We start from the raw sequence: 24,419 nt of genomic DNA on the forward strand, positions 1-24,419 counted from the left end.
TGAGGTTGCAGAGAAAACAACAGAGAGAAAAAAAAACGTTGGTCGTTTTTTAAACCACAGGTTGTAGACAAATGCAAAAAACAATGACAATATAAAACAACTAAGAGAGGACGCAAAATGATCAAAAACAGTCGTGCACACATTGCAGAAAGGAGCCCAGGAAAATTGGCGGCTGAGAGATTATAAAATGGAAACCAGTCGAGTTAAGATTTTTTTTTTTCCAAATCTTTAAAAAAAACCTATGTTCCACGGAGTTTCCGGGACGGGGACGTTTTAGGGGACGGGGACGTGTTTCCGGTACGGGTACGGGTCGAAGCCAAAATTTAGGGGACGGGACATCAGGGGACGGCGATTAAAAACATAGGGGATTTTTTTTAATATAGAGACAAAATTCAAATATGTATATCATAACATTGATAAACCATTCACCATAGACATTTTAGAAGATAAATACATGGAATATTATCAAATGGCAAATACTAAGTGCTTCCATTATAACAATATCACATACATATATAGCAAAAATTAAAATGCCTAAAGGCTTCAAGTATCATGCTGAAATCAGAATGAAATAAAGAGAAGTCCAACTAAAATAGTTGGTAAATAGTAAATACCGAACGCAGTCTTGCCTCACTAAACACAATCTTTGCTCATTGCTGCTACTGCTCTTATGTTTTTTTTCCTTCCTCTTAGCAAGTATGTTAAATCGAAAAATGAGTAGAAGAGTTAGTGTTTTAATGGACCAAATATGGGTTGCATATTGTTATTATGTCTTTAAGATGACTAGGGGCCACACGAACAACAAAAATTAGGAAAAAATGTTTTTTTTGGGGATGGTTTGCCTTTACCAGATTGACTGGAAAAAAGGGGACGGCCAGCAGTTTCGGGGACGGATAGGGGACGGCAAAACTGTCCCCGATACTGCTGGCCGTCCCCAAGTTTCCTGCCCAAAAAAATTGGCCGTTTCGGGGACGTTTCTGAATTCTTCAAAAAAGGGACGTCGCAGGGTACGGCCAAAATCCGTACCCGCGTCCCCGTTTCGTACCCGGTACGGGTACTAGGGTACAGAGGCAGGGGACGCGTCCCCGTGGAGCATAGAAAAAAACTGAAAATCGAAACTTATAGGAAAAAACCAATTTACTCTTTAGGCTAAGGAAAATTTCTGCAAAAACTAAAACCCAAATCCTAGAAAAGACTTTCAAAAAACATTTAGACAAAATTTCATTCAAGAAATTATAACTTTTTGGAGAAAAGAATTTGCTCTGATATTATATTACGCAAAGTAACTAATAAAACAATTGACGTATTGACAAATGATTGAAGAGATCATTAGAAACATTTTACAGAAACAGAAAGTTACTAATAAGAGACTTAGAAGATCGTAGAAACAATCTCATCTACAAATAATTATAATACATAATTGACCATTAAAGAAATAAGATAATAATATTCGGATATTAGGCATTTTGCTTTAAATACATTTATTTTGGGGATAAAATAATTATCCTAAATCACCATAAAAATCTAGCATTGAAAAGAAAAGTACTTAGAAAGCTATAGGGTCAAATTGGAAGTGTGTATAATCATGAGTTTTGGAATGCAACATACAATTCATGGTTTGAACCTCAATTTTGAAGAAGTACAGGTTTCAGGGACAAAAGAGCTCACTGGGTAGAATAAAATGATACTAAACCTCATCTCAAATCATAACTAGTTGTGCTATCATCAAGTAATTTTTCAACAACTCTCCAAAGAGTTTTAAAACGTTATTAAGGAGAAGGATGCATTAAGCTTTATCATGTTCAGTTCCTCTTCACAAGTCAATAGGATGGTTTGAAAATAATGAGAAAACAATGAATGTGATAATGACAAATTCAAAAAAAACATTAAATGCACAACAAAACCATAGGGATAACCTGTCCATGTCTAAGCTGGATGGAGGCACCTGATTGCATGAGGTTCAAGGCTTCTTCATACTTTTGAGCAGTTATGTATCTGTTTATTAAAGACAGATCATTAATATATACATTTTACAAAAGAATGAAATTTCCAAACAAATGCAGAAATTATCACCTCAAAGCAATTTTTGAGCATAAACAAAACACAGATACATAAAATAAACTGAGATTCATTCTAGATACTAAGCTGCAGTCACATGCAATTTAATTCCTCCAATGAAAACGATGCGGATCATATATCTGCTTCCAAATTTTGGGCACCTGAAAGTAATGAACAGGCACAGCTTGGGCATATAACAAAATTAAGACATGTGAAAGATAATGTACTGTGATAAGAGTAATAATATTATTTCCCATTGGGGATGTGTTGATGGAAAGTGAGAAGTTGATTGAGGCCTGTGGTTCAAACAGGAAGGAAACTGGCAGAGTGTCAGGAGTGTTTGGCAGAGAATGAGAGAAGCATGTTTATAATTTATTTTTTAAATGTAGTTTGAAAATTAAGTTGAAATTGCATAGAACCTTACTTTTAGAAAAGGCTTATTTATGCATTGAAATTGACATGAACTGATTTCCTTACGAATGAATTGTTTTATTCGGGGAAAATAGATTTTTACGAGGATGTGATGGGAAAGTTTGAGATATCCAAATAAGGTGTCAATGAAATTATTTGTTATCAGCCTTTGTTAATACTATAACCAGCTCCTCTTCTATGACCAAAAACTGCTTCTTTAATTCTTGCAAGTCTTAGACCTTTTGTCTGTTTCAGAAGAGTGACTTTTCTCACCAGAGAAAAGGTTTTATGGATTGTCTTCATTTGTAGGAACAGTATGGCCTTCAAAATCAACCACCTCTCTTATTGTTGCCTTGCAAATACCTTGTATAGATAGTATGACAGCACTATGCACTATGCTCAAGCAATATATCATCAAGAGAATTCATACCTTCATCATTATTGTTAATCTAATTTATCAATATCTGCTGGTTTAGAGAAACACAAAATCAAAATGTCCTTTCTAGAATTTTCAGAACGATTTGCGAATTCTGTCTCTCTTGTGGGAGCATCTTATGATTATTCATCAAATTATTCTTTCAATAGGATCATTCTATAATCCACTCTCATAGGTTTTATAATATTCCTCTCTAATTCTGCCTTGTTTTCTGATTACTGGTCTGAATCTTCTGAGTTTGTCTTGTGAGTGCTTTGGTTTGGATTTGATGTTCAATGCGTGGATGTTATTTCCATGATATGAAGCAATTACAGAAACATGTAACATACCAAATAACAACAATTGTGTGGACTGGAAATAAAATCAGAAATCCGATATAATTCTGAACACCAAGGTTTTCTTATTGAATTCGATGAGTTTCAATACAGTAACATAGCTGATTTTTCCTTCAATGTTATGATGTGTAAAATGCCATCAATAATATTGCACTTGTAATAACCCCTTACTCTTTTGGTTCACCTTTGAAACTATATTCATACCCGAGTCGAAGCTGAACTTGAACCTTCATTTTATCCTATGTTCAAGTTCAGGTTCAAGTTGTCCATGAGAAAGTCGGAAGCCTCATTCCTTTAGTCTTCAGTTGGTGGTCCGCCAAACTTAGATGTTGAACTTGAACCTTGAAACTCTCAGTTTCAAGTTCAAGTTCAACATCGTGATTTCATTAATTGATCATGCTATAGTATTTTTTATCTGCCAGTGTTTCTTTCCTAATAAGACATCGACCCCAAATCATTGCAAGTACTTCCCAAATCTGGAATGTCGTACATGATGGAACTACTAGGTATTGACATAAGATGACAAAGATAGTTGGCGATTGCATAGCAGAGTACGAGTCATTATTAGATGAAGTGTGATAGTAAGATGAGGTCATTGAAAACCGGGGATGTGTGCCAATTTCACAAGAGTAAATTAAAAAGGAAAAATGTGTTGTCAAATAAATCTTCGCACAAATGTATTGATGATTCCACACTCCCATATCTGTTTGTAATCTTTCTCAAATTCTTGCCATATATATCAGTGTTTTCACTATTGTTTCTTAATCGGCTATCCTAGAGATTAGAGACAAGGTAGCTGGTAAGCATTTACAGGAGTATTTTGACACAAGAAATCAGTGAGTTCATGTGCTCTCTTCTGTGATTTCCCATTTCTAGTTTTTCTATAAGAAATTTCGGTTGTTGTATGTTGTGGATTACTTTCATTTTCAGATTGACATGTCTTTTTTTTTACCAAAGCTCCCCAAACTTGAAAAAGAGACCGGTTTGTTGAGTTCTCTTCCCGAAATCCATGATACATCCCTGGTGAATGTGAACTTGACAAGATTAATCAAGAGAACCAAAAAAGCCCAAAGTGGAACCATTGTTGAAAAGATAACTAACACCAGATTATTAGAAGCCGAGGCTTTTCCCCCTGCTCTGGCATGCCCTGAATTGCTTATAGACTGTACAAATATGTACTAAACTTAGTAGATTTCCAATCACTACATTCAGAACTATTAATGAAGTATTTGGTCAAACAGTTGTCACACACTCTCTAATACTTCAGAATATGTATACAATCAGAATGGACTTTTTCATTTGTTTTCCTTGGAATACCACATTAAAGTGGAAAGAATTAACATTTAAAAATAGCACCATGGCAAACAGCTGAGATTAACGTTTAGTGTGCAAATACATTAAACATAGTAACACCAAGTCTTTCACGTTATTCAGCAAACGATATGATACGTAATCTGGCCTGGTAACTGCAACGGAAATCAGAGGGAAAGTAAATAACAAACCTGCATTTAATCATGGGCATTAGAAGATGTTGAACTAAAGGAGTGAACCCGACGCCAATGCTGGAGCTTTCCCACGGCTCCTCTTTGGGATAATCCGTCTGTCACTTGCTTGTGGAGTTAGTCGGCACCTGTGAGTGGTGAGAATAGGCCCAAGCAGCAACTAATCTGCTACGTTGAATGTCCTTAGCAATGGCGGATTTCCACTTGCGTATCTTCCTGCTGGTGAATGGTTCAAACGTTCCAACTAGAGGGTATTTGCCTTCCATGATTTCCTATAGCTGGTAACGTTTAGACTTATAACCTGCCTCTAGCAAGGAAGTATGGCTTCTTCTGGTTTCTCAATAGTGTCATCCAAACACAGAATGCTGAGGGAGACACAATACAGACAGTAGTGTTTGGAATGTCGTCTCTTTTCCAACATCTTCAATTTGCAAATATGGAACTCACGGAGCCAACCTTACTGGTTTTACTATTCACACCTCTACCTTTTGCCTGGACGTCTATTCCTCAGATTTAAATCAGATAATGAACTCCACTAATATTGCTTGGAATTTTGATTTATTACCTCCAACTGCATTTAATATCCATCCTTGCCGATTTCTGCCAATGCTATAAATTTCAGAGAGAGAAACTTGGGGTGACGTCCAAATCTCTCGAAAACTAAACTCGAGGAGTTTTGTCCTCAAACTTTTCGAACTAGTCTCATTAAACCAACCAGAAAATGAAGTGCATTGTTTTCATAACTTCTTGTGTGTCGATCCCAATGCAAGCTCCTTCTTTTATAACCTCAAAGTGAGGGAAACAACAATTTAACAAGGAATGTGGCATAAAACACAATTTCGTCTTGTGGTCACTTAAGTCACTTTATAAAATAAAAGACTTTACAAAATAAAGTAACTTTACCCACACACACCTTAATGAAATAATTGAGGTACATAATATAAAATCCCCAATGTGACTGGTAGGCATTTTGATAGCTAATGTCGTTAATCTATCCAAATGTGGAGATAGATTAACCTGGCACCAAAACACTAGTACGGAGAAGGGGACATGACAGTCCTCCCTTCCCGGGATTGCTTGCCCTCAAGCAATCTCAATGTTGGGTGCTACAGAATAGACTCACCCTCCCAGGCGATGTCCTCATATGGTAAATCTTTCCAAAAAACCAAATATTCCCTGACAATCCTGTTACGCAGCCTCCTTTCCCTAGTTTCAATCACTTCTTTGGGCACCAAAATAAGTTCACCCACCTCATCAAGCGGAGGCAAACTCTCTGAAGGCACAATCTGGTGGCCAACGGCCTTCTTGAGGCATGAGACATAAAATACGTTGTGGATTTGGCTATCACCTGGCAAATCCAACTTATAAGCAACCTCTCCCACCCTCCTAGTGATGCAATAAGGTCCATAAAATCTGGGCTTAAGTTTCTCTGACCCACTTTTCTTCAAGGAACTCTATCTATACGGCTGCAAACGAAGAAAAACCTTGTCACCCAGCTCAAAACTCCGTTCAAAACGATGTCGGTCAGCATATAACTTTTGTTGGTTCTATGGCGCCTTGCTGTCCTGTAAAGCTAAATCAATGAAGGAGAGAGGCTCATAACCATAAAGGGCACGGAAGGGAGTCATCTGAATAGACATATGATAAGTGGAGTTGTAGCAATACTCCCCCAAATACAGCCACTTAACCCATGCTCTCTGTTGACCTACAATGTAATTCCTCAAGTACCCTTCCACACATTGATTCACTATTTCAATCTGACCATCTGTCTACGGGTGATAGCTAGTGCTGGGAGTTAACTCTATACCAGTCAATCTAAAAATCTCCTGCCAAAAGGTTTTGAGAAACCTACTGTCCCTATCACTCACAATAGTCCCGAGTAATCCATAGAGACGAAAAACCTCTCAGAAGAACTCAACCACCTGAGAGGCTGACCAATCCACGGCAATTGCGAAGAAGTGTGCGAACTTAGTCAGTCTATCTACCACCACAAAGATGCAATCCCTACCCTGGACCTTAGGTAGCCCTATGATAAAATCCATGGAGATGCTCTCCCACCTCTGAGCGGGAATAGGGAGAGGCTGAAGTAAACCTACAGGAAAGCCCTGTTCAAACTTGCTCTACTGACAAGTCTAGCACTCCCTAATATTCTGCAATACATCATCCTTTAGCCCCTTCCAAGAGAATCTCTCCCTAATCTGCCTGTAGGTTTTGAAAAAACCTGGGTGCCCTGCTAATGGTGCATCATGTATGGTGTGCATAATATCCCCCTTTATTTTAGATTTGGGTACTAGGTAGATTCTATTTTTGTAATATATAACATCATTCATCACTTTGTACCGCTTGTCCTGAAGTATACCAACCATAATCTAACATGCATGAGCATTTTTGGAATACTCCACTAACAGCTGAGACCTCCAATCTGCTGAAATCTCGAAAATGGAATAACACTAGCACTGGGGGTCTTCGGGAAAGAGCATCAACAACTATATTATTTTTCCCCTTGACATACTCAATGTCAAAATCGTAAACTTGGATCTTGCTAACCCATTTCTGTTGTCTTTCATTCAACTCTTTCCACTCCAAGAAGTAGCGTAAGCTGTTATGATCGATCTTCACTGTAAATTTGCTTCGCACCAAGTACTACCTAAACTTGGCTAAGGCATGCATTATGGTCAACATCTCCTTATCATAAGTGGAATATAGTAATTCTCTGCCCCTAAGTTTCCTGCTCTCAAAAACAATGGGATGACAACTGCCCCTATTTCGCTTCCCGAAGCATCACACTCTAAAACAAAGGGTCTAGAAAAATCAGGAAGTGCTAGCACTGGACATGTACTCATCACCTATTTCAGTTTATTACTCATCACCTATTTCAGTTTATCAAAGGCTGCCTTTGAATCTTCTGTCCAACTAAATGCCCCTTCCCGTGTTAGATCGGTAAGGGGTTCTGCTACCTGGGAAAAACCTCTGGCGAAGCACCGATAATAGGAACAAAGACCAAGGAAACCCCACAACTCAAATACATCTCTCGGAAGTGGCCAATCAAGGATTGCCTGCATCTTTTTCTGATGCACCTTACCCCCCTCGGCACCAATCACATGACCCAAATAGAAAATCTCGGTTAGCCCAAATTCGCACTTAGACTCTTTTGCCAATAAAAAATGTTCTCCCATGAGACTGAGGAGCTCATCTAAGTGCTACAAATGTCCCTCCCAAGTCCTGCTAAAGATTAATATGTCATCAAAGAAAACCAACACACTCTTCCTTAGCTATTTTTTGAAAATATGGTTCATGCATGACTGGAAAGTGGTCGGTGCGTTAGTGAGCCCAAATGGCATCACCAAGAACTCGTAGTGTCCATAGTGGCATCTGAAAGTTGTCTTATGCACATCCTCCTCTCGGACTCGTATTTGGTGGTATCCTGATCGAAGATCCATCTTTGAGAAATAAACAGCCCCATGAAGCTCATCCAGTAACTCATCAATGAAGCAAATCGGATACCTGTTTTTAATGGTTCTCTTGTTCAGGGCGCGGTAATCTACACACATCCAAAGGGTGTCATCCTTCTTCTTAACCAACACCACTAAAGAGGCAAAGGGGCTAGAACTGGGTCTGATATGTCCCATATCTAGAAGTTCCTTGCTCGTCTTCTCTATCTCCTCTTTGTAGTGTCCGGGGTGACGATAAGGAGTGGTAATGACAGGTTTGGCACCCTCCTCTAACTCAATGATATGCTCCAACCCTCTATCTGGTGGAATTCCCAGAGGTACATCCTCAAACACCCTCTTGTGCTTGTCTAGGACTGTTTGAATGTCACAATGATATTGCTGTCCTGTATCCTGTGTCTCCTTCGAAGAGATGAAGCACTGTGTCGCCTATTCTATATCATGTCTCAAAATGGCCTCCATCCTGTGAGTTGTTATCAATCTGGGTCCACTATCTGGTATGGCTTTTAGGACTACTAACTGATCACCCTGTGAGAATTCCAACTGCATGGTGTCGTGATCAAAAGTGTACCTGCAGAGAGTCCTTAACCATTGTCTACCCAGAATGGCATCCAAACCATCCAAATCAACAACATAGAAATTAGTCTCCAAAAGATAATCGTCAAACTGTATCTGAAGACCAGCTACTTTCTCTGTACACCTCAAAACTTCACCACCTGCTACCTTCACCTCAAACTCGGGTATTTCAACTGTCTACAAACCTCTCCTAGATACCATTCGTGTACTAATGAAATTATGAGAGGCTCTTGTATCCAAGAGGCAAACAATGCGATGGCCCTTAACCACACCCTTCACTCTAAAAGGATGACATGTCGGATCACTAGAAAGAGTGGCTATAACCAAAGGCTATTCCGTGATAGCTTTCTTCTTTTTATCTTTAAGGGGCTGCTCTTCAACTTCTTCTTCCTCGCTGTCTTCAACATCTTGACCTTCATGTTGCTCCCCTTCATCCTCGGAAAGAACCTCAACATAGTGAATCTTGCCTTTACCAAGGAATTTGTGATCGGGGTTGAAGTTTCCCTGCAGGTGAAGCACAATTTCTTCCTCCTGAGTTCATTACAAGTTTCAAAATCCAATCTGGAAGGATTTGGTTTCTACTGGTTTTTGTTTCCTTGGCTCAATGTAGATCCTCTGTAAGATTTCTTTGGAGGTTGTAATATCAATGAAGGTGAATCCAAATCATAGGCGATCTTAATCGCGTCATCCAGGGTGTTCGGTAAAAGTACCTTAACCAAACCCCTAAATCAGTCCTGTAACCCCTCTGTGAATACCATCACCTTGCGCTGCTCTTACATATCTGGCACCATTACTAATATATGTTGAAACTCATCAATGAACTTATCCAAAGACCCACTCTGACGTAACTAAGCCAAATCCCTGTAATAGACTTCAATATCTTTCCTGTCAAAGCGAGTAATCAGCTTGAAGCTAAAAATCTTGTATGAAGTTATGAGGCCATGATCTTGGGTGACTAATCCATGATGCCACCAATCGTACGCAGCTCCCTTAAGGTGCATAGTTACAAATCTGATGGCTTTCACTTTGGCCATGGGTTTAAGTGTCAAATAGGTATCCAGCTTGTGAATCCAAGCTCTAGCAAAAGTCTGACCACTACCATCAAAGGTGGGGAGAGTTAGTTTGCTCATAGCATGTTTTAAGTCCCTGTTAGGTGCTCTCGGTCTCCGATCTTGCTGTTGCCTATCAATCTCTCTTTTTTTATTTAAATACTGAACAAAGGTCAGATTTTGTTTAATCGGATCCAGAAACAAATTCCACTCATCAAATGTTGCCATAACATTGTCCGGTAATAAATTTGGAGTTGTTGGTGGTACAACTTCTTCTACATTAAAAACTGGCATTAAGGACCTGTCAGTGTTATGTGTGGGAGCTCTAGCTGCTCGGGGAGATCCAGCTATACTACCACCTCCACTGTGATGGCTTGGAGCTCTTCTATGGACTAGGACCAACTGTTGCATAGTACCTGCTATTTGCTGAAGTGCATCGGCAATGTTGTTTTGTCCATCTCTGATAGCCTGTAACATTTCCCTAACTTCCCTATCCTGTTCATTTTCATTATGTGTCATTTGAACGTTGTTTTTTGGTTTAGCCTATCCCAAATGATCAACCTGTTGAGTAATATCAACTTGTTCACCTATTCCAAAAGTTATTTCCTCATCCACTATAAAACTGTCTTCAATGTCAATATGATCTGAGGAATCTGTTTGTTTCGGCTATAGGTGACTGAATTTATGCTATCTTCTACTGATTCCTGGCTATCATTTTCGGGTAAAAATTGGTCTACAAAAATTTTGTTATTTCCCACAAGATGGCAGGTCTTGTGGCTCTAATACCACTGTACTAAACTCAGTAGGTTTCCAATCGCTGCATTCAGAACTATAATTGAAGTATTTGGTCAAACAGTTGTCACACACTCTCTAATACTTCAAAATATATATATATATATATATATATATATATATATATATATACAGAATGATCTTTTTCATTTGTTTTCCTTGGAATACCACATTAAAGTGGAAAGAATTAACATTTAAAAATAGCACCATGGCAAACAGCTGAGATTAACATTTAGTGTGCAAATACATTAAACACAGTAACACCAAGTCTTTCACGTTATTCAGCAAAAAATATGATACGTAAGTTGGCCTGGTAACTACAATGGAAATCAAAGGCAAAGTAAATAACAGACCCATGTTTAATGGTGGGCGTTAGAAGATGTTGAACTAAAGGAGTGAACCCAACGCCAATGCTGGAGCTTTCCCACGGCTCCTCGCTTGTGGAGTTAGCCGGCACTCGTGAGTGATGAGAATAGACCCAAGCCACGGCTAATCTACTATGTTGAATGTCCTTAGCAATGGCGGATTTCCACTTGCATATCTTCCTGCTAGTGAATGTTTCAGACGTTCCAACTGGAGGGTATTTGCCTTCCACGATTTCCTGTAGCCAGTAACATTCAAACTTATAACCTACCTCTAGCAAGGAGTATGGCTTCTTCTGGTTTTTCAGTAATGTCGTCCAAACACAGAATGTTGAGGGAGACACAATACGGACACTAGTGTTTGGAATGTCGTCCCTTTTCCAACATCTTCAATCTACAAATATGGAACTCACGGACCCAACCTTATTGGTTTTACTACTCACACCTCTACCTTCTACCTCCCTCAGATTTAAATCAGATAATGAACTCCACTAATATTGCTTGGAATTTCGATTTCTTACCTCCAACTGCATTTAATATCCATCCTTGCCAATTTCTGCCAATGCTGTAAATTTTAGAGAGAGAAACTTGGGGTGACGTCCAAATCTCTTGGAAACTAAACTCGAGGGGTTTCATCCTCAAAGTTTTCGAACCAATCACATTAAAGCAACCAGAAAATGAAGTGCATTGTTTTCATAACTTCTTGTGTGTTAATCCCAATGCAAGCTCCTTCTTTTATAGCCTCGAAGTGAGGGAAACAACAATAAAACAAGGAATGTGGGATAAAACACAATTTCATCCTATAGTCACTTAAGTCACTTTATAAAATAAAGAAACTTTACCCACACACACCTTAATGAAATAAATGAGGTACATAATATAAAATCTCCGATGTGACTGGTAGGCATCCTGATAGCTAATGTCGTTAATCTATTTGGATGTGGAGATTGATTAACCTGACGCCAAAACACTAGTACGGAGAAGGGGGCATGACAAAATAGGTGCAACCCCCAAAATTGGTGCATTAGAAAGATTTCAGCAAAAATCTTGGCAAGGATCGATAGGGTTATTGTTATAGTAGCTTTGAAAATTCCCCATAAAGAACCCTACGAGCCGTGGACCTTTGAGGAAGCGACATGGACAAATGAAGGAAAGAAGAAAGACTATAATTCCCTCATTGCATAGAGCTGGCTTTTGAAACCGGCAAAAGGAGGGTCTCAAACTCCTAAGCACTTGACTTTTGAGCATTTCATAAAGAAGATCGTAGATATAGTTTTCCTTTTGAATAGGGTGAAAGGAAAAGAACATGTTTTTATTGGGAGGACTAGATGTATTTCTTTATACAAAAAATTGTGCGAGGTGAAAAGTTCATTGATTGGGCAGAGCTAATAGTTGAAAGATTGCACAAAGAGTTGTTGGGATTAGCCAAATTTGCCCCTTTCTTCATGTCATCCTACCTATTCTATATTTTAGTTGATTCAAAAGACTGGGAAGGGCTTCCCCATGAGCCAAGGACAAAGGACATGAAAATTTACAAGTATTACAAACATTTGCTAGCCAGAAAACCCTCTCAAGAATACAAAAGGGTCAATGATATAAGTTTAGGGAGATTAATCTTTGAGCTAAAGGGGAAAGAAAATAACAGGCTCTCTGAGGAAACTATGCAGGTAATTGATACCTATGGCTATCATTTATGCAATTCCCAAAATCTACCTATATCAGAGTTGGGGTTTTTTATGGTGAGCCTCTTAAGTTACCCTGATATTGCTTGGAAAACGTCACACTACTAGAGGTATGCAAGCAGTTGATTGTTGTTGAACAACAATTGAAAGGCATCAGGAGTTTAATGGAAGAAGACTCCTGATGCGTTCCATAAGACAGGAGTATCATAACAACAATAGAAAGTGTGAGTTTAATGGATTTCATAAAGTTTAGGTATCCAACAAGAAGATTGCAGAATGAGTTTGGAAGGATGTTAAGGACAAATAGGACAGAAAGAAATGATGAAAAGCATGGATAAATATATCAATGTCATCTAACACCCTGAACCAATACCACTCAGTGAAACGCCTGCTACTATAGACGTCAAGTCCCCAATTAATCAAAAAAACCTGGATCATCTACAGAGGAGCAAGGCAGTCACCAAATCATTTGAAGAGTGGGTTGAGTTTTTCAAGGTAAAGGCAATCAAATAGGTTGGTGTTCTGAGCGAAGCTCGAAAAGAAACCACCAATGTTATCAAGAAAATAGAATCAAGCATAGAGTCCCATGAGAAAGAGAAAAGCAACTGGATCAAAGAGGTCTCATGGATGGAAGAAGTACACGAATATGGCTTTCAAAAAATCCTTACAGAACGACCAGTACCAGGACTTGATAATAAAATTCTCTATGTGATTAAGGATTGCATTGAATAGAGGAACAAAGCTATCACGCAAGGCATTTTTTAGGTCAACGAATTGCTCAATGGATTGGAAATTGTAGATGACAACATTTAGGGGAATTTTAAATGGATTGAAATAAATAACTCACTACATAATTACATTGGAGAACTATTGAGAAAGAATTCTATGGGTATCATTTTATGTTGGGAAGTAAAATTAAATTAAAGGTAATCCTAAAAAGAGGAACATTACAGTGGTATCAAAGCATGATCTTGCCATCCTATAGGATAAATACAATTATAAATATTTCAAGCTATTGAATAAATGTGACAAAGAAGCTTAGAAAAATGATTAAGCAAATGACGAATATAAGTTCATGAATACAAGTGATTTATTGTCAAGATGGGAGAAGCAGAGTAAATCCACTCAAGATAGGTAGATCCCAAGATGGGTAAGGACATGGGTTCCAATACCTTGAGGAAAGATTCCAAGATAGGTGAGGACATGGTTTTAAATACGTTGAGGAAAAAGTCCAAGATGGGTATGAACATGATTACAAAAGCCTTGAGGAAAGAGTCCAAGATGGGTACGAACATGCAATCCTAATGCCTTGAGGGAGCCTAATCGTAGATAGGTATCTAGCGTCTTGCAACATTGAGATCTTCATACTCTAAGGAGGTAATGTATCAAACAAAAAGGACTTGAGATCAATATGCTACCCTATTCAATCTATTTCATTAAATGAATCATCAAGGAAGGTATATTGAAACTATAAAGATCGATCATATTATATATTTTGATCCATCATACATTCAACCTTAAATCATAAATCATATTATGCTTTGAGAAACTCACCAACCTAAACTTTATGAAATCCATTTAATGACCCACAATATGTCTTTCTATATGATATTGTCTTTCTATAAGCCAGTGCTAAACTCACACGACTTGCCTTTACCATGCATGCACATAAGTATTTGCCAAAAAGTCTAAATGCCTACTTGCTCAATAAAGGAAAAGAGAATTTCATGATAATGAACCTATGACATTCATTCCACATAACCTGCAATCTACAAAATGTTAGAGACCAAGAACATTTGCATAAGAGTACAATGACACCGAACATGGAGTTTCTATTAGCAAACAAAGATGGCGCTCTAGATGTGCCAAATCCAAAGCAAAGTAATACAGAGAATTGAAATAGGGTGAGGGTTGAATCCGACTAAGACTGAACTAGCCAAATAAGGAAGAACCTCTACTTCTAAAATGGTGAACAATACTAAACTCCAATAGGACTTTACAGTACAATAAAATAATCCAAAATCACATACTAACAACTTCATGCCGCACATAAATACCCCTTTACAAAAGAATGCTGACATGGAAAACACCTACAAATAATTAATAAAAATTAGGCCCCTTTATTAATTAAAACAATTAATTAAATGTCCTTGTGATATTATTTAATTTTTAGGAACATTTAATTAATTAAAATATTTTATTAAAAATTAGTGACAATACAAAAATCATGAAATAATGTTATAAACATCCATTGTTATAAGACTGCAATAAATATTAAGACAAGAAATTTCTTCTAAATCCAATATGCAAGTGATCTTGAGGTAGTCAGTGAGAGAAGACATCAATAATGTGATGAAGTGAAATTCAACACTGTTAAACATTGTATGTGGTAGGCAGAAAGTGAAGAGTTGTAAGTTATATTATTTCTAACCCACAGCATTTTGTACATTGCCTAGCACATTCTGTATGTTATAATGTTGATTTTTCTCTCCATCACATTGTCAACTCTATCTGTCACATTTCACCTTGTGCATATTGGTTTTAGAAGAAATTTCTTTACATTTCCTGTTTTATGCATGTTGTATCAATGAGTTTTTGTTACATTGTTTTTTCACTTTAGCACTTTCCAAACCAATCTCACCCTCCCCCAGCGTCCCTCGCTTTTTTTGAACTATTCCTGCAATCCTCTTATCTGTACTTCCTCATCCTGTGATTCAAAACTTTGATGGAAACAAAATAAATAGTTATTTTCAAAAGCTTTCTCTCCCTCAAAGTTTTTAATGTAAATGTTTTCTTCTGCAAAAAAGATACATAAGTACCCATAAAATCTCATTTAAATTAAATATGTTACATCATGTAAAATAGGTTTTGAGTACCTGACATATAAAGATTTGTACATTTGTTGAGCTTCATAATAATTTCCTGCTTGTACACTTTTCTCCAATTTTTCCTGAGTCTGGATTTATAACACAATAATCAACAGTGAGCAATCATGTTCGTGATTGCATTTTTTCTTTCAGATTGGAAAAATGAATCCATGCACCATATAATCAGTATGTGGTAAAAGTGACTATAAGCAGTCTGCTATTATAAAGGAAAAAAGAAACAACTAACAACTATCAATTACAAGTTCCACAGGAACCAATAACAACCATACTCATTCAGCATCAACTCCAATGTGGTACAAATGTAACAACACACTTGGCAAGCAGAAAAATAAATATTTGGCCAGAACAAAAATTTATGAAGTGGCAGGAAGCCAACTATCGATTATAACCTAGCAAGATAAAAATGAAGAGGTGTTGTGACACTATCATTCTGCGTTTGATTCTGAATGGCCATAGTGGTAGTTTTTCATCTAAATCAAACAAAACCTCTCAGGGTACAGAAATTTTCAATCTAGTGGTAGAGGGAAAAGGCATCTTACATGTCACAGAACTTGGGTAGGGATTTCAATATGCTCTCCAGACTATAGATAGATTTATAACAAGCCGTACCTTACAAATGACTGGACTGTTGCTTCAGAAACAGTGTAGCCGATGAATAGGTCACATGAGTCAACGTAAGTTGTAACCATTCCTTAGCATGGACTAGCCCTTGCCTAAATCAATGATTGCCAAACATGTGTTTTATACAATTGCAGTCTGAGAGGAGAAAAAGCATAACGGTTATCTTGAACAAGGCACATGCACAATTAAATTTGGTCTTACAGATATTAATTCATGTTAGCGTAACAGTTAAATTCATTTAACATTATCAGATTTCCACAATCCATTAATCATGAATTTTTGGTTCTGGCTTAGATTGTGTGTGTTTTTTAGCATCAACATTTCAGTTCACACTCTGTGATCCATCATCAGGATGAGAGAATGTAAGAATGGAATAGTTAAATTCATCCAGTGGTTCTCAGAATCTTCACTTGGGCAAGATATTGAGTAATGGATACTATTGCAAGGAGCAGCAGTCCACATAATTAGCTTATTAAGTTTCAAAAATTATCATTGATAGACATGATTCTTAAATACTTTTCTAGAGTTTCAAAAATTAGACTTGATAAACATGATTCTTGAATACAAAAACCAGTATTATAAGTCACATAATTTGGTGCTACACAATTAGTTCGGCAATAATATTGCCATTAATTTTGATTACAGATGCTCTGCTGTAGTTCATCCTAACATCTCTTTCTTGCACATTTTGCTCATCAATCTCCAAGTAAGTGTGAGGATTCGATATAGCTTGCATTTCTTGCTTGTTTTCTTAATTTGCTGCATTCTTTGGCTCATTGCTATCCATTTGTTCAAATGCAGCCCTATTTTTTAGCATTAAGTTATTAAATAAGCTTGAAATCTTTATCTTCGTTGCAAATGCAAAGCTCTTTCATCTCAAAACATATATTGCATGCAAAGAGAAGTTTTGGATTTGTCAAAGTTTGAATTAAAGCAAAAGGTATGTTTTTCTCTTTGTTTTAGTTTTTTTATATACCTTGTTGTTTGATTTTGGTTTATTTTTGGAGAAAAGTTGAAGATTTTCACCCAAGAATGCAAGTGCATATCCATACTTTCATCTTCCATGCTCAATCTATTTTCCAAATACATTCCAAGTCCATCTTCCAACATATGCAATTGCATCTTCCAAACCCGATTGCAAATTTACCTCAACTAAAAATGATGAATTTTTATCACATGTAATTACCTCTCATAAACACAGTTTTGGTGAAAGTTCACACTTGTAAATACCAAAATTCTCATTATGCATACATCCATATGCTTCCAACTTGCATTCTTGGACATTCAAAACAAAAGACTCATTTTGCCTACATGTATTCCATCATCCTAAACACGATTTTGGTCATTTTTGCCAAAAATACAAGCTGTCCCGTTCATTTCTAGCCTTCAAAAGCATTCAATAAGTATCTCATCCATACTTTGAATGCTTATCCTCTATGGATCTGCCACCAATTGCCTGAATCTTGAAACCCTCGTGAATTCAATCCCATTAAACGATGTTTCCCCTCTTTGGAATTCTCATGTTGCAGCGAACTCTTCAAGTCAAGATATGTCATAATTTCTTCAAAGAATAGAGACATCCTATCAAGAAGACATGCTTTGATTCTCGAGAAGCAATATTTATTTGGTCTGTACTTTCCCAATGGCAGCCCTAGAACCTGAGTTCGTATGCAAATACACCAAAGCACTTTAAAAAAAACACAGAGAGAGAGAGAGATGGAAATCAATTGAAGATGTTTATGTGAAAGTTGTTCCGGGTTTAAATCTAAGCAACATTTAAAAGGTTCTCAAAGTGTCAAAAGTTCCCAAATGTGTAAATCAGACAAAGGAGAATTCACAACTTGATAACATTGAGTTTGCAAAAGACAATTGGCAATTCATCAAGGAGAGTATGGTAGCGCAGAATGCAAGGACTCCCAATCCAGCGATCACCCACGATTGCATCACCAAGTACAGAAGCTTTCGCTGACAATCTACGAGATTGATCCAACAATTTCAACTTTTTCTTCAAGTGTATTTTCAGCATTGTAGTTACAGGAGATAGATTAGGTATAATTTGATTGCATGTAATTTGATTACATGAACCTTCAATACATGTAATCCAATAAATCTTCCTTCTTAGTTTGACCTAGTCAAGGTGATTGAATTGCCCCCACTTTTTTCTCCTTTTTCTCACTCATTTTTCCTATATAAGGAGTGCCTCCCTTATTATAAAAATCATCTTTTATTATATGCAAGAGAGCTCTGCCAAACTTGTATGAGCATAATTATTGATTGTGTAGTACAAATTTGAAAGAAAAGTGAATAGAAGAGAGCATTTGGGTTCCAAGTTGTGACTAGAAATAATTGGGATAGAACGAATTGGAAGATGTGACTGCAATTAGTTTCTATTATTTTTCGTTCAAGTTATTATTGTGTTTAAATAGAGCATACTAAATCTAAAAAGCAATTGGAGCCGAACGTGTGACTGGGAGCAATTGTGATAATATATAGACTATAAGTTGTGATTGTAGCTTATATTATTATCTCAAATTCATGCAAATAGTTAGAAGTTCTTTACTTCTAGAAGGTTGTATGTGTAATGTCCCCATTGATTGCCAACATCAATATTTCAGGGATTAGCCTAATATTGGATCCTCGTACGCTAATGGGGATGGTTAGAGGGTCTTCTAAGGATTGGTTCATCTTCAACATTTAGCGATTTATGGATTTGGCCTTCGTCCGATGTCATTTGGACTCCATTTGCCATACTTACTATGTATAGTAAGTCAAGGGTATTTGAGATGGACCCTTTCTATTTTTAGAAAGTGTATTTGGTCACATGGGGAATTATGAGGAGAGATTCCTATTTCAAACGGCATGGCAATCAAACAAGTATTTCAAGAGATATTAAAGTTTAAGTGACTTAAGTGATTTATTTAAATATTTTAATGTTATAAAGTTATAAAGTCATTTAAGTGACTAAAAGACGAAATTGGTTTTTAATCCCACATTGCCTAGTTGGTTGTGTCTTCCCTCATATCAAGGTTATAAAAGCGTGGAGCTACATTGAGATTGACACAACGAATATATGACATTTATATGAAATCCTAATGGTTGCTTAATGTGATTGGATTTGTTTCCTGAAGATGAAACCCCTCATGGGAAAAAGAGGAGTCTAGATACCAACCTAGCCTCTTCCTATTTGCACTTCAGAAATTGTGATTCTAGAACTGGTTCATTGCATATTTCAGTATAGAGAATTTTGCAGTGGCAAGAAGAAGTTGATATTAGTTTCTCTCTAAGACAACATGTACAGGTCAGGTAGAGCTTAAATTTGGGATAAGAAGTGAGTAGACTTTACATCAGCAAGAGCATCATTTTCTGTTGGTCAACTCAAACTCTTATATCCTTCCAGACAAAACTCCATCAATAGTCGGGTCATGGTGATAGTGACTGTTGAGCTGGACGTTATTTGCAAGTTATATTAGCAAACAAAACGTGAGTAATAAATATTATAGTGGGCGGCAACTCCTTTCGTAAGGGCACTAACCTGTATGCATAAATCTCTCGAACATCAGTGGAAGAGTGGTGAAACAGAATATCTGGCATGTGTGAACAGGTTAAGTCAGCAAACTCGCACTAGTATTAATAAGAGATGAGAGGTTGGAGGACAAGTCGGGCAATGCTAAATCCACCTTAACCACATTCTCTGTACCGCGGGATGATGGTATCATAGAAGGTTAACAGGACGGCCGGCATATGAAAGACTAGATTTGCATAGGAGGAAGACAATCAGAGTCAACTCACGCAAGGAACATCAAGCTAGACAGTTGCAGGTTCACCAGTTACTACGGCTCTGTCACCTCCTACTCCTTCCACATTTTAATTGCATATGGATTAATATGTTTTGAAAATTCTATCATCAGCGTATACATGTTGGTCAAATGACATGAATAAAATGCTAGCTCCACCTTCTGCGATTTCTTAGTTTGTGGTAATCGTGGTTGTAATATAAGTTCATAACATTACATCTGCAGAAATATATAGTTGATATTTCAATGTTAACCTTTGCTAATAAGATGGGTTTGAGTAGCAATTGTTTGACATAATTCCTATAGACCAGTTTTGAATTAATTAATCAGGACAGTCTGATCATTACAGCATGCCCCAATGGTAAAGAGTTTTCTTATAGAATAGATAAAAATAGGCATAGATCTATGTAATATCCCCTTCCTAGGATGTAATTTAATGATAATAAGAATTAAAATATAAGACCAAACAATTAAACAATATATAATTATAATGATCATTAATATTACCATTATAATATTTTAATAAGTAATTATATTAAATAAATAATAATACATTATAAACTATAAATATCTAAATTCTTATTATAATAAAGAAAGATATTATGAAATAAATAATATCTCAATGAGTATATTAGTAGATAATAAAAATGATAATATATGTCATATATTTATTAATTATGACTATGATAATAACCTAAAATAACTATATCATATTAAGCCTCACAAATGGACACGTCTCTTCCTATTCTACGAAGGAAATATATTAATATGCAAAAGGCATTTTCTATATGGGGGAGGAACAATGGAATGAGAAAAGAGAATATAAATGAAGAACAAATCGCTTTTGTTGAATATTAACCATCAGAATAAATTGTTGGCACAACCATTGACACTTGGATAAAGCCAAGTCAACATACTTGAGGCACAACATATAGAATATGCAATACTTCTTCAAAACATATAGCTCAACAACAGAAACAATGATATCTCTCGCAGCTATAAATCATTAACAAAACACATTACAAAATAAAAAATAAGACCAATAGGGCTGCATATTTCAGGGGAAAGCCCTTTAATAGGTATTCAAAGCTGAGAAAAATGAGATTTTACCATTCATAGATAGGAAATGTGTTATCCAGTAGTGGGCCCTCTTCTCTCGTCCATGTTTGGAGAATTCCCAAGCTAGTAAAATCATTTCCATTCAAGGCATGGCCAATATGGTGCATACAGTGGGCATGGAAACCTTATTACAAAGTAAATGGAGAATATTTGTTTGTTATTAACAGTGATCAAGAGATCAATTTATACAAGAGATTGAATGATGTTTTGTTAAGAAACAATCGTAAACAATAGAAACATTCTATTCTAGAAACAGAAAACTAAATATTAGAAACATTCTAATATTTACAAAAGATTACAATAGATAACCATTAGATACTAAACACAGATAATAGAAACTATCTATTATCGTAATACCCTCCCTTAATGACTAATCTATCGAGAGCACGAAGCTGTCAAAAAGCGTAAAAGGCAAATTTTGTCTGCTCAAGGGGCTCCGCACTGTTCGTTGTGGGCTACGGACTAGATTGCTTAGATAGGGCAGCTAAGCACTTCTGATGTTCAACCTTCATGTGCCCAAACTTGTGGCAATAGTTGCATTGAATGTTTTTCTTCTAGGAGCCTTCTGAATATGGAGTAGAGGATGTCTGCTAAGAAGAGTTAATGGTACTTTGGATAATGCTCCAAAACTTTGTAGATGAGCATAATGCTCCAAAACAAACTGCAAAAAGCCATGATTTTTTAGGTGAAAAATCAATCAAAACCCAACATGATTTTTGTGGTGAAAAATAATCAAAACCCAACATTACCAAGTTTCATTTTTATTTTTTAGGAAAAACGGTAAAACCCAACAAATAATTTTTGAGGAAAAAATTACAAACCCATAAAGAAATCCCACACAAATTCACTAATTACAGAATTAGAAATTTTTAAGGGAAAATTTATAGAAACCCATAAATAACAAAATTAAGAGAAATAAATATGAAAACCCATCAAAAAAAATTCTTTGAGGAAAAAAATTATGAAAACTCACCAGAATGTTTAAAGTAGGCAAAACACAAAACTTTGCATGGTAAAGCAGCACATGTAAACAACATGCAAGTACATGCAACCCTCAAAAAGTAGAGACCCAAAAAAATTGAAGGGTGACCCAAAAGAGACCCTGAAAATCCCAAAAAGAATATGATGTCGATTTTTGGATCATCTGGCTCAAAAATCGAGGCACCCAGAAAAATTTGACAACAACCCAATTGAGCTCTCAAAAAAACCCACCAATAAATAGAAGTCAACGGATTCAGATCTCTCAATACGGAAACCCTAGTCATATTATAAAGAGAGTTGGAAGCAAATATGCATGTAATAATTTTGAAAATAAAAAGGTAGATAATTTCACCCATTTTTGAAAAACATTTAGAGTATTGGCTCTGATACCATATTACGAAGTAATTGGAAAATATTTGCTTGTTATTAACAGTGATCAAGAGATCAATTTATACAAGAGACTGAACGATGTTTCTTTAAGAAACAATCATAAAGAATAGAAACATTCTATTCTAGAAACAGAAAACTAAATATCATAAACATTCTAATATTTACAAAAGATTACAACAAATAACCATTAGATACTAAACAGAGAATAGAAACTATCTATTATCATAATAAACCTATGGTAGAAGCTCAGAAAGTCCCTAGTGGTTGAAATCCAAACGCAACCATACTTTAAAAAAGTAAAAGAGTTTAATCTTTGAGTATCACAAACTAAAAATCAAATACTTCGAGTAAGGAAAGAATTAAAAGAAAAGATAGTTGCGAAGACATTGAAACCAAACAAGAGTTGTGAAGTTGGAACATATGTATGTGTGCTCAATGAACAAATAAATGAATATTCTCATTTCAATTGCACATTGCCATACATCACTATAATTAATTCATGTCAATTGCTTGCACTCCATTTTACCATATTCCTTATATTCTCTTACACTTTGTTCCCATCTTTGACTTGAACATGATAAATAGATACAAGAGTGTATATTCAGCATATGTTTGGTCACCGTGAATGTTTGAGAATAGGTTCCTCTGAAGTGCATATGCGGCAAATACAACATTAGTTTGACTCTACAAGGCAACTAAATAGAGCTAAACCAGATAGATTTCTCATTTTGAAAAGAGAAATAGGAAAAAGAAATAATATGAAGAGTGGTAATCAGTCTACATTATGCAAGTTGCATGATTTTATCTATCCAAACAAATAGAGAAACTGCAACTTTTATTTTAGTAGTACAAATTGGTGGGGGCAGAAAAAGAGCCAAAATATTATTTGGACCTACTGTTAAAATGTTTCATACAGTTTAACTTTAGAATGGGATAATTTATGGGCAGTTACAAACAGAAGGTGGGACAAAATACACACTTCTATATATTCAGGGACATGTTGCTTGATTCCTTGCTTGTCTAGGGAGGAGATTATGAATGGCTTCTATCAATCCATGGATAGAATTTACCATGATCCTCTTATACCCAGTAAGTTAGATGTTTATTAAAATGTTGAGGGACTAGAATGGTGCCCATTTTTTGTGGATGAATGTGATGTCCCTTTCTTGTACCACCTTATGTTTTGCCCTATAACTCACAAATCCAAAATGAAACAAAGAGCAAAATATAGTTAAAGACAAAATCCTCACTCAAGAATAAGATGAGATGTCTTCAAAACCTGCAAATATATATATATATATATATATGTGTGTGTGTGTGTGTGTGTGTGTGTGTGTGTGTGTGTGTGTGTGTGTGTGTGTGTGTCCCTATTATATACTCTAAGAAAAAATGGCGATAAGAGAGAAAAATGCAAAGAGCAGATCTTATCACGAAAATCCAAGCAATCAAAACCCTAAGTTTTGATGGCAACATCTTTCAAATATCTCCAATTATACCACAAATCCGATAAAATCTCCATATTTGAAGAAAAGCGGGCTTAAACAAATTCCCCTTAAAGGTCAATTTGAAGCACTAATTGAGTAACATGAAGAACGAAACAAGAAAATAGCCAATCAGAACCAACAACAAACTAGGAATTTTCCTCAGATCTCAAAGCCAATGCATGTACTAGCACAAAATCATAAGCATAATGAGGAAGAAGGATGGGAGAAAGTCTGCACCTCGAAGGAGATCCGACAACAAATTGATCAAAAACGCAAAAACAATAGGGATCTCCAAGGCAAAATGACACAGACCCAAGGCGAAAGAGATAAAGAAAGATAGAAACATCAAGCAAATTTCTTTGGTAAAATAAAGTATGCAAGAAATACACAAACAAAAGGAACCTCAGCAACCAAATCTTTCGAGGAGTTTTCAAACAATACAAATCTTAGCAGTAGCTCTAAGGAACGGAAAGCCCTAATCAGCTCGTAT

General features: G+C 36.3%; 1 protein-coding gene across 4 annotated transcripts in view; it reads right to left on the reverse strand.

Annotated features, from left to right (window-relative positions):
• Window positions 1-24,419, reverse strand: part of LOC149542919 (golgi-to-ER traffic-like protein) — a 295,369-nt gene that overhangs the window by 247,605 nt on the left and 23,345 nt on the right. For 3 of the 4 annotated variants that reach the window (XR_016355557.1, XM_089797831.1, XM_089797830.1), the window contains exons 2-3: window positions 15,529-15,608; window positions 1,917-1,995 (exon numbers count right to left, since the gene is read on the reverse strand). Coding sequence is in view for 3 of the 4 variants with exons in the window: in XM_089797831.1 (XP_089653957.1) it covers window positions 1,917-1,995; window positions 15,529-15,608 (159 nt within the window). In the remaining variant the exon portion in view is untranslated. The remainder of the gene's footprint in view (window positions 1-1,916; window positions 1,996-15,528; window positions 15,609-24,419) is intronic. The other variant, XM_089797832.1, reaches the window with a different exon arrangement.

This window comes from Cupressus sempervirens, chromosome 8 (genome assembly GCF_028749045.1).
Source record: "Cupressus sempervirens isolate cs-2001-9-10 chromosome 8, ASM2874904v1, whole genome shotgun sequence".
NCBI lineage: Eukaryota > Viridiplantae > Streptophyta > Pinopsida > Cupressales > Cupressaceae > Cupressus > Cupressus sempervirens.